The following is an 11,054-nucleotide window of genomic DNA, read 5'->3' on the forward strand; positions in this document are numbered from 1 at the left end:
CGTCACTAAATAAAATGGGTTAGCTTACAGTCCTATTTACACCTGCTTTTGCTTGGTGCTTCGATGGGGTTTCGGTGGAGCTTTGATAAGGCTTTAAGCGAGCCTTGCCATAAACTTCTATGGAGGCTTTGAAGATGCTTTGAAGCACCACTGAAGCTACACGGGTATAATTTTTGAAGCAAACCCCAAAGCAAAAGGGGCGGCACAGTGGTGTAGTGGACAGCACCTTCACCTAGCAGTAAAAAGGGTCGCTGGTTTGAATCCCAACCATGAAACTACCTGCCTGGAGTTTGCATGTTCTCACTGTGCCTGCGTGGGTTTCCTCCATGTACTCCGGTTTCCTCCCACACTCCAAAGACATACTGGCAGGTTAAATTGGATCCTGTCTAAATTGTCCCTAGTTTGTATGAATGAGAGTTAGGGACCTTAGAGTGCAAGCTCCTTGAGGGTGGGAACTGATGTGAATGTACAATGTAAAGCGCTACATAAATATATATATATATATATATATATATAAATTGACGGCGCTATATAAAGTACCTGAAATAAATAAAACTCTTTATTTAGCGACAGGAGCTTTGACTAGCGTTCAGAGAGCTTTAACAAAGCCTGTCCGAAGCCTTTAACATTATACATTAAAATTGTCTATTTTAATGCCAGCAAAAATAAAAAATAAGTATAAAAAATTTTTTATATATATATATATATATATATATATATATATATATATATATATATATATATATATATATATATATACACACACACACACACACACACACACACACATTTTTTTTACCTGGTCACAGCAAAATACTGTACATTAACTCACAGATCTATGAGCTTTGAGGCTCCAGACAAAACATAGCAGATAAAAGGAATAGGTATTTGAAAATTCTGGTCTCCAGTAGATATCGGCCAGTGTCGGAGTTTAATACCTCTACCAGTCGCCGGGGGGAGTCTCCCCCCCCCCCCCCCCGATTTGCCTGAGCTATCCTGGGGGCGTAGGCGTTTGGGTAAGACCCTGGTGATGTTTATCCATATTGTAAAATTTGTTCCTTTCTCCATTGTTGTTCTTTGATGTTATCCTACATTGTTATTGTTGATCTAATTGTGTTCCATGTATACATTCCTAGATGTATGTATTTCTTGAAGAAGCTGAGAAGCGAAACTAGTCAAAATACTTCACCTTCTATATGAGCCCTTGATGATTTGTATTGTTAAGTGTTTTTATATTTAAATAAATTGAGATAATTTTTATATATATATATATATATATATATATATATATATATATATATATATATATATATAAAAAACTGTCCTTCTTAATGTGTCTATATGTTTGATGTGCACCGTAATAGTCCCCCTCTGCTCGCATGTTTTTATTGATATTTCTGTCTGGAGACCAGAATTTTCAAATACCTATTCCATATTAACTTGGGATGATGGTGCACTATATAAAAGGTTTATGGTGCACTATATAAAGTTTTATTTGTAACCCAATTCATTATTATGTGAGGCCATCCTCAACTTCCATAGCAGATAAAAAGGAAAAACTCCACGCAGGTAAAAAAACATTAGATCACGGCAAAAGCCATGAAGTAACTTTTTTAATACTGTCATTTTATTAGCCAAAATCCTAATACCCACCAGTGGAGTGGTGATCACCAGTGTGCCATGTTCCCTGGCGGTCTAATAGGGCAGGCAGAGGGCTGAGCATGGGCACTGAAACGCACAAAAATTCTATTCCTCTCTGCAACATCGCCATAAACCAACTGCACAGCAGGGTGGGCGGATTACAAAAGCATATGCATCACAGTACTTGGCTACAAAAACAATTCCTATATATGTATTCCAACTGCTCATTTGCCTGCTTGACTCAATTTGCCCTTTAAAAAAAAAAATGTATGAATATTTCATTATATCCTGATATGCGCCCACATTAAAATTTATTTTTAAACTTGCATATTATAAGTGGCTTGGATGAAAAGTGCTCTCGTTCCATTAAATACAGAAGTCGGTGTAAAAGGCTGGCGGCTTGCTATCGCCCAATACAGGAAATGGGAATTTGGCAGGGTGCCCTCTTGAAGCGATCTGTCCATTATGTTTCTATAGACTGGGCTGCAGCAAGCACTCAGCTGGCGGTAACCATAACGAAGAGGAAGAAGATGCTAGGAAAAAAAAATAGGAATTAAAGAACGCAGACCATTCTGCAGGATATGGTGGATCTGAGGATCTCCCTCCATCATGACTGGTTGTCTCCGTTTAGGGCTTCCAGCCTCCGCAGCAGGGCGTTGCCAAAGGCCTCACGGTATGCAGGGCTCAGGGAATCCAGCAAGGAGTAAACTGTTTCATGGTACTGGCTGTGGCATCCTTGGTCAACCTGATCAAATGCAAATCCGACTACCTGTTTGGTGTGAAAAGCAGAGAGAAAAATAAAATAAAAAAAAATTGTAAAAAACGGTGTGAACCAAAATTCTACGCACACAAACTAAATTCATTTTTTTTTATTAATTTTTTATAAAAAGTTTGTTGCTTACTAAATTTTGAAAATGGCTTGATTTCCCCATTAACACAGCGAGCCCTTGTACACACGTTTGGAGATTCCGACAGAATGTGTCCTATCGGACCGTTTTATTGGATAATTTGACTGTGTGTGTGGTGTGCATCGGACTGTTTCCATTGGAATATCAAACGGACGGACTTTTCCAACTTGCCGGTAAAATTTTCTGACAAATGCTCCTATCGGACATACTCTGATCATGTGTAGCCTACTCATCATGTGTAGTGACGTCGGAGATTCCGACGGAATGTTTCCTAGGACACATTCCATCGGAATCCCCGACCGTGTGTACAAGGGCTTAGTGTTTGTTCCTCTATTGGGTGCATGTCCTCCCGACAGGCTATAGACTTATGCACACACATAATATGAACACCTTATGTATGGTTCTCAGACTTATATAAATTTTAAAATTTTAATCCCATGCTCTTGCATTTTTTTCCCCCCTCTTCTCTCGGCAAAAGGGAGGTGTAAATCCAGGAATATGTCAGATCCCGCCTTATCACACTACTGCGATGAGAAACTATGGTTCCCATCATGCGTAGCTGTAGAGTGAGAAGGGAGGGCATGAATGTTCGTGAATGCGGGCAGGTACATTAGTGCTAATCTGCAGTGCAGGCATGGGTTGCTGGGAGAGGGGAGTAGACTCCTAGTTGGTCAGTCAGTAAATGAGGTCACGGGAGACAGGACCTGACCAGGAGTCTACTGGCTGTCTAATCTAATGACACACTGGTGCTCACCTAGGACAGCTCCTACTCCAGCACTATGAAGCAAACTGATGTAAATCTAATCATTTTTTTTCTTTCAAAAAACGTGACTGGACTGAATCTTAGAAGAGTCTGCAAAAGACTTGAGACTGGGGTGGAGGTTCACCTCCCAACAGGACAACAACCCTAAACATACAGCCAGAGATACAATGAAATGGTTTAGATCAAAACATATTCATATGTAGCACCCTCTAGTGTGCTAGAAGTGGTAGTGATTAGGTTTTGTTATTAGTGCGGGTAAAATTCAAGGCCTGTTTGCTTTGATCTGGATTGGCTCAGGCAGAGCTGGGTGACTCACGGGCAGCATCAGCAAAACCCCCCACTCCTTTCCAGAAGATTCTAGAATCTTCTGGAAAGGCAGGAGGAGAGGAGAGGTGGCGCTGCCTGGAGTATTCTGAGGAGCCCTGACCAATCCACAAATTGGATTGGCAGGGGGCAGGCCTCCTTAAAATACCCTGGGTCAGCCCAGCTGGGGGAGTTGTTCGGGGTGGAAGCTGGAGATGAGTTCTAAGTTTTCTTGGACCGAGAGGGAGTTTCCCAGTCTGGGGGGGGTTGACCTTGGGCCTGGGCTCGGGTGCGGACATGGCCCTCTGAGAACACATGGAGGAGTCCTGAACAGGAGGCATGGTAGCAAGGGGAGGACAGCGGGAGAGCACTGCCAGGCAAGTCTCCAGGGAGGAACAACAGGTCGCAGCCAAGAGGGCTAGGTTGGGTGGCACACCTGAGAGAACTGGGAGATTGCAGAGCCAGTGGAGTGGACTGTGGTGACACGGGCAGTGGAGAGAGAGGCAGATGCAGCCAGGAGGGCTGCCAACCAGGGCCTGAAGATGTGGTACTGGGCTCAGTAGCCAGGTGGACAGCTAGAACTGGGACTACCTACTTTTTGCTACACCATAGGGGCCTGCGGTCCCTGCCTGTAAAGGGCATCTGCTTTGGGCCTTGCCGAGCCAGTGTCAGGCCGATCAGTGCTAGCTGATCCTGAAGAGTGAGATCAAGATTGTAGTAAAGTGCTGGAGATTGAGAGTTGCTGGAGCTTGAAGTAAAGAGGTTGTATATACCAGAGGTGTATATAATTGGTCCCATATATCTTTTCCTTCAACTTCACAATTATGTGCCACTTTGTATTGGTCTATGACATAAAAGCCCAATAAAATACATTTACGTTTTTGGTTTTAACATGACCAAATGTGGAACATTTCAAGTTACTGTATATATGTAGAAGTTTATTAATGTAACCAATAACTCACTGTCTGCCGATATCTCACTCTACTCAGAAACTACTATAGAAAATACTGAAACAGAATAAAATGGGCAAAAACAAAATTTTCATCAACTGATGCTTAGTACTGTATCATCCAGAGTGGACAGGGAACATGTTGTAGGGGAAGGTGAGGGCAGAAGATGGGGGAAAAAAAAAAATCTTGCTTCAATCTGACGCAGACTTAACTATTCCCCCACCCCTTACACTATTCATGGCTCACCCTCACGTACAATTTACCGAACACCAGAAAATATAAATGAGGTGCCAGCCCCATACGGGGTGCGCAGTTTGCATGGTAGACAATATGTATAATGCCGGTATAAGGATTGCCCATCTATGTTTTTTTTTTTTTTTTTTTTTTTTTAACTTTAAACTGAGAAAAATAAAATAAGTGGTACGTGATGCTGGTTACCATATGTGGCAGTGGATTCCCTGCCTATGATGCCAGGAGTCATTATAAAAGATCATTTCAAACAGCATATGCCTTTGGGAGGGTATGAAATCATGTGTTAATCATAAAGAAAACTCAGGGAGGCTGCAGAAAGCAGGAATCTGCAGCTCCCTCTAGCCGAGCACATCTCGTGATCATGACCAATCACAGTTGTGAGCAAGCTTTTAGAATCACATTGGTATCTTAATATATAAAAAATAAATAAATACAATTTGTAGGGATGCACCAATATGGGTGCCGATACCAAGTATTTTCACAAGTACTCATACAAATGCTTCAGATAACCGAAACCGATACTTTGCGGTTCAATTTCCTCTACTGTGTGCATAATTATATATATATATATATATATATATATATATATCACAGTAAATATCTGGCCACATGCAAAATAATCTACATAGGTGTCCTGGTCCGCCAATGATAGCAAATCAGAGCCGCTAAAAAGGTACTTACAGGGCTGGAGCAGTTCCAGGACCCTGTGGGTATAGGGCAGAAGTAATTTCAGCTCAAGGGTGAACCCCCCCCTCTACATCCTCTCCAGTGGCCGTGATTTGCCATCATCGGCGGACCGGGACACCTATGTAGATTTTTGCATGTGGCTAGATATGTACTGTGAGTTTTAACATTTGTTTAAATCTGTGCACAAGATGGCGCCATATTATATTATTTATATATATATATATATATATATATATATATATATATATATATATATATATATATATATATATATATATATATATACACACACACACACACACACACACACACACACATATTAGAGGTCGACCGATATGGGTTTTTCTCTGGCCGACGCCGATATTTAGAAATCATGGCGGGCGATATATGATGCCGATTTTTTTTGGGCCGATATGTTAGGCCGATTTATTTATTTTTTATCCCCCTTCATCTCATAAAACCTAACAGACACCTTTCCCACTGGGGAACCTTTTTTTTTTAGGCGCTTTTGGGCTAAAAATAGTGCTTGTAAAGTGCCTGCAAAACGGCTCCCCTGCAGTCTGTGTGAAAGACAGAGTGCTTTCACACTGAGGCGATGCGCTGGCAGGATGTTAAATAAATAAAAATCCTGCAAGCAGCACGTTTGGAGTGGTGTATACCGCTCCTCCACCACTCCTGCCCATTGATATTAATGGGCACCACTGCCCAAGCGCATGCAATGCGATTTGGCAGCGGTGCTTCACGGGCGCATTTAACCTCTTCTTTGGCCGCTAGCTGGATTATATGCGCCCCACTAGCAGCTGAATAGCACTGCTAAAATGATGATAAAGCGCTGCTAAAACTATCAACATTTTACCATCAACGCCTGCCTGCTCCAGTGTGCAAGCAGCCTATAAAATAAAAACAAGTACTCAAAACTTTTGGACGAAAAAAAAAAAAAAAAAAAAAAAAAAAAAAAAAAATGGACTAACTTTACTGTTTTATTTATTTTTTAAATCATTTAGTGTATTTCTTTCCCCCCAAAAAAATGCATTTGAAAGACCTCTGCGCAAATGCCGTGTGACATAAAATGTTACAACAACCGCTATTTTATTCCCTAGGATCTCTGCTAAAAAAATAAAAAAAATAATTTATATTATATATATATATATATATATATATATATATATATATATATATATATATATATATATATATATATATATATATATATATATATATATACACACACACACACACACACACACACACATACACACTTTTTGGGGGGTCTTAGTGTTTTTCTGGCATAAAATACAGGACTTTTAATTGTAAGCAACAAGTGTCAGAAAAGATTTGGGCTTTAAATGGTTAAACTGAGAACTTCTACACACAGAGATGACTTCATTCAAGTGTAAACATTGTATCATTTTGTTCTTTTCTTAGTAGACTGCCCAGAGAGGAGGAAAGTCGTTTCTATGACGACTCAGGCAACTTACACTGACTTCTATACAGAAGTCATTTCCAAGTCCCAGCTCAATCGGCCGATGCCGATTAATTAAAAAAACGGCAAATATCGGCCGATATATCGGTCGACCTTTAACATATATATATATATATATATATATATATATATATATATATATATACACACACACACACATATACACACACACACGCACGAGCAGTGGGGGAAATCGAATTAGATGCGGACAGAAATCGCATGCAATGATTTGCACCCATCCAATTTGTATTGACATAAAGTTTCAGTATCTCGAGCATTTGCACAAGTACCGATACTCACGCATATGCTTGGTATCGGCACTGATACCGATATCTGTGTTGGTACATCCATATACACCAGCTGTCACAGAGACAAAGCAGGAAGTTAGAAGAAAAAAAACTCTTGGACAGAAATATAAAGGAAGAGACAGTCACCCTTAATCCAGCATCTGTGAGTTCAAGGCAGTATCTGGTCCCTTCTCTAATCTCCACATTGATGTAGGCCATGTCCACAGCGCACGGCAAGTTTTTGGAGACAAACATGTTGGCGACGGCAAACAAGACGTCATTCACGATGGCTTCAGCTTCCAGCCTCATGTCTTTCACCTCCGCCCCTTCCAGATCTCTGTCCAAATCTTGATCATGGACAGCATTAATAGGCAAATCCATGGGGTTGTAATCCACTTCCATCTTCTGTAGGAAAAACAGTCATTACATTTATGAATGAACAGGAAGGTTCAATAAAGAAAGCATCAATAACGTTTTCCCAAACCAAGCAAGTAATGGATAGGCAAGAGGCTTGGTAGCAAAGAATTTTTCCTGGGCTAGGGGTGGAAGAGTCCCAGGAATCCTGAGTGCAGGGCTGACCACTGCGAGATCCAGGGACAGGCTCTGAGGACTTGGCTTAGAACTGTCCCTGGACATGAGGACTTTACCTGTAAACCAGGGAGGCCTTCCAAGTTAAAAGTTCATGTAAAGCCATTTTTATTTTTAGTTTTGCATGGAGCAGGAATAATTAAAACAATTTTAAAAGCTGGACGCCAGACCAACAGCTAAATACACACATTTAATACATAGTGAAGGGATCTGTGGTTATCTACTAAAAGGTTTGCATTTCTGTCCATCCAGTCCTGAGAGTAACATACCTCTGCCACATAGCACAGTCTTGTCTGGAAGGACAGGAGACACCGATTTGTCTCCTCAGCAGTTCAGGAATACTTGCAGCCTGTGATTGGACAGCAAGAGAAGCAGCAGACTGACGAGCGCAACTCTGCTACATTCCAAGCTGGATTCTTGGAACACTTAGGCTCGGTTCACACAGGAGGCGGCACGACGCGGCACGACTTGCCGCGCCGCGACCTGACAAGTCGCCCCCGTTCTGTACTACGGAACCGTTCTAAGAGGAGCGACTCAAGTCGCTCCGACTTAGAAAAAAGGTTCCTGTACTACTTTTGGCATGACTTCGGGCGACTTGCATTGACTTCTACACAGAAGTCATTTTGCAAGTCGCCGCTGAGGTCGCGGCGCTGCAAGTCGTGCCGCGTCGTGCCGCCTCCTGTGTGAACCGAGCCTAAAACTCGTCTCTTCAAGTGGGGCTGCACCCGCACTGTAAGGGCTCATTCACGCTGGCAGTTGAGGTAACAACTCGCAACCCCTCCCCCTTTAGCAGTGGCCAGGGGTGTACACATGCCACGGCCATGGCAGAAATTAAACCCCCTGTCATTTCTAACGCGCTTAGTTCCTGCCAAGCGTGACCCAGTCAAGTAAATGGGGCCACTCTTAACACCATTTGCATGCAATGGCCAGTAGCTAGTGCAGGGTTGAAGGATTTACAGCAGCGAGGAGGAGGCACTACAATCACCTCCTTGTCACCTGTTATACAGCTTTGCTTCCACTTTAAGGGCACTTTCAAACTGAGGCGCTGGGGCGTCGTCAGTAAAAACGCTGATATTTTTAGCAGCGTTTTACCTTGGTTGCGCTTTTTCGGCCAATAGCGGGGTGCTTTTAACCCCTACTAGTGGCCAAAAAGGGGTTAAAAGCGCAGGCAAAGGGCCACTGGAGCCATTGATATTGATTGGGCAGGGGCACTTTAGGAGTTATGTATACACAGTGACAGGAGAGGCGCTTTACAGGTGCTATTTTAAGTTCCTGTGTTTATCAGTTCGGAAGTTTTTCAACTCAATTGTAAGTGTGGATATATTTTAAATAAAGTAAAGTGTTTTTTAACGTTCTACACATGGGAGCCCCCTTTCTTGTGTTCTATATTGCCCGGTTTATGTCTGCTGGACATATTGCATTGATGGGCTGATACTGCGAGGAGAGGAGAAAGTAGCCTGAGGGACATATACATTTCGCTGGATTTGACCATTAATGGTCTTCATTGGAGGTGAGAGGCTGGGGGGAAATAGATGGTGTACGAGTTAAGCACTGAAGGATTGGTGGATTGTCACATTTTTTTCTGAGCAGTTCATTTGGAGCAGTTTCACTTCACATCGCATGGATTGATTATATGATCACAGTATTTTTGGAATTCTTATTGCACTGTTGTTTGTGTATGGTTCATGTATTATCTGCACATCTTGCACGTTTATGAACATTGCTATCATTTGGACACTGTACTGCACTGACTTTGTGTGGATGTTATGGACCTTATTGCACTTTGATTATATATTGTACTTTGATTTTTTTTTTTTTTAACATGAGTTCTTTTTATTGAAAAAAAGGAGGTACGGTACATACAGAAAAAACAAATGTCTTCATCAAATCTTATGATAATCACAGGTGCACTCATCATACACAATGTATATACATGTCTCGCATAAATATTCAAGTCAGTACACGGTATGGAATTGTTACCGGATCCAGAACATCCCCTCCAGAAATCCACCCACCCCTCCCCTCCCCATCCCTACCCGCCCATACCCAACTCTTCTGCTAAATCCTATCAAATAGTACCAAACAATACTCATCAAGGGACTGATTAAGCTATGCATGTTGCAGAGTTTTTAAGCCACCTGTCCCAGATCCTCTCATATTTGAAAGGGCATCCCCTATGGATGTATATAAGTTTCTTAAAAGGCAAGACACCATTGATGTCCCCAAGCCATTGGGAGACCGTTGGAGGGTCAGATCTCATCCAGACTCTGGCAATCATTTTCCGTGCAGAAAATAGGGTTTCGTGTAAAAATATTTTAGTGTATTTGTTCAAAGCCGTGTCCGGGAAAATACCCAGAAGACACAGCTTCGGCTGAAGTGTAACGGGGGAACCCATCGTATCATGGAGAAACCTCACCACCTGGGACCAATACGCTTGAATTTTAGGACATTCCCAGAGAAGATGAAAAAAGGTGCCAGATGCACGCGCGCACACATGGGGCAAGTGCCAGGGCACGCGCGCCTGTACCTGGAGACTGTGAGCGGCGTGAGATACGCTTTGTGTGTTTGGGTTAGCCGGTCAGAAAGTTTGGGCGAAACTAGTTTACAGGTTTCCAACGCATCACTCCATTCATCATCAGTGATAGGCCCCAACTCCCCCACCCACCTATTTTTAAGTGTGAAGGCAGCTACAGTCATGGAAGGAAGTGATAGCATAGCGTAAAATTGTGAAATAAATTTTTTGGGATCTGGCTTTTTAATTGCCGCCATCAATGGATTGGGGGGTACAGATGGGTCATCCAGGGGGAATTGGGCACGGTAGGCATGTATATCTGCAGGTATATGTAATAAAAGTGATTTGGGAGCCCGTATTCCGCCTGTAGGGCAGGAAAGGATTTCAGTTTGCCATCAGTAAGCATGTGAGACATGTAAAATATGCCCTTCCCGCACCATGATCCGCTATCCACAATCCGTCTGAATTCTGGGAGACACCAATTATGCCATATGGAGGTGTATTCATGCAGGGACGGAAGGCACAACTTCAAAGAGGCAATTCGCCACACCCTCCTATAATGGTAAAGAAGAGATGTGGCAGACTCCCTCCCCCCTCCGGCCCCCCAACAATCGCCACCATCGGGTCTGAGGTAGGCCTGATCCATGACGGGCACAAAAAGTGTAAGAACCTGTCTTTGT

At 42.4% G+C, this 11,054-nt stretch overlaps 1 protein-coding gene across 2 annotated transcripts in view; it reads right to left on the reverse strand.

The window, feature by feature from the left end:
- Window positions 1-1,566: 1,566 nt before the first annotated feature.
- The window catches only part of GSKIP (GSK3B interacting protein), an 11,977-nt gene continuing 2,489 nt past the window's right edge, over window positions 1,567-11,054 (reverse strand). For both annotated transcript variants that reach the window (XM_077466780.1, XM_077466779.1), the window contains exons 2-3: window positions 7,422-7,679; window positions 1,567-2,410 (exon numbers count right to left, since the gene is read on the reverse strand). In XM_077466780.1, coding sequence (XP_077322906.1) covers window positions 2,249-2,410; window positions 7,422-7,676 — 417 coding nt within the window. In that variant the 5' untranslated portion in view covers window positions 7,677-7,679 and the 3' untranslated portion in view covers window positions 1,567-2,248. The remainder of the gene's footprint in view (window positions 2,411-7,421; window positions 7,680-11,054) is intronic.

The sequence above is a fragment of the Lithobates pipiens genome, unplaced genomic scaffold (genome assembly GCF_037356315.1).
Source record: "Lithobates pipiens isolate NorthernLeopardFrog02 unplaced genomic scaffold, aLitPip1_a1.2 Scaffold_37, whole genome shotgun sequence".
In the NCBI taxonomy this organism is placed as follows: Eukaryota; Metazoa; Chordata; class Amphibia; order Anura; family Ranidae; genus Lithobates; species Lithobates pipiens.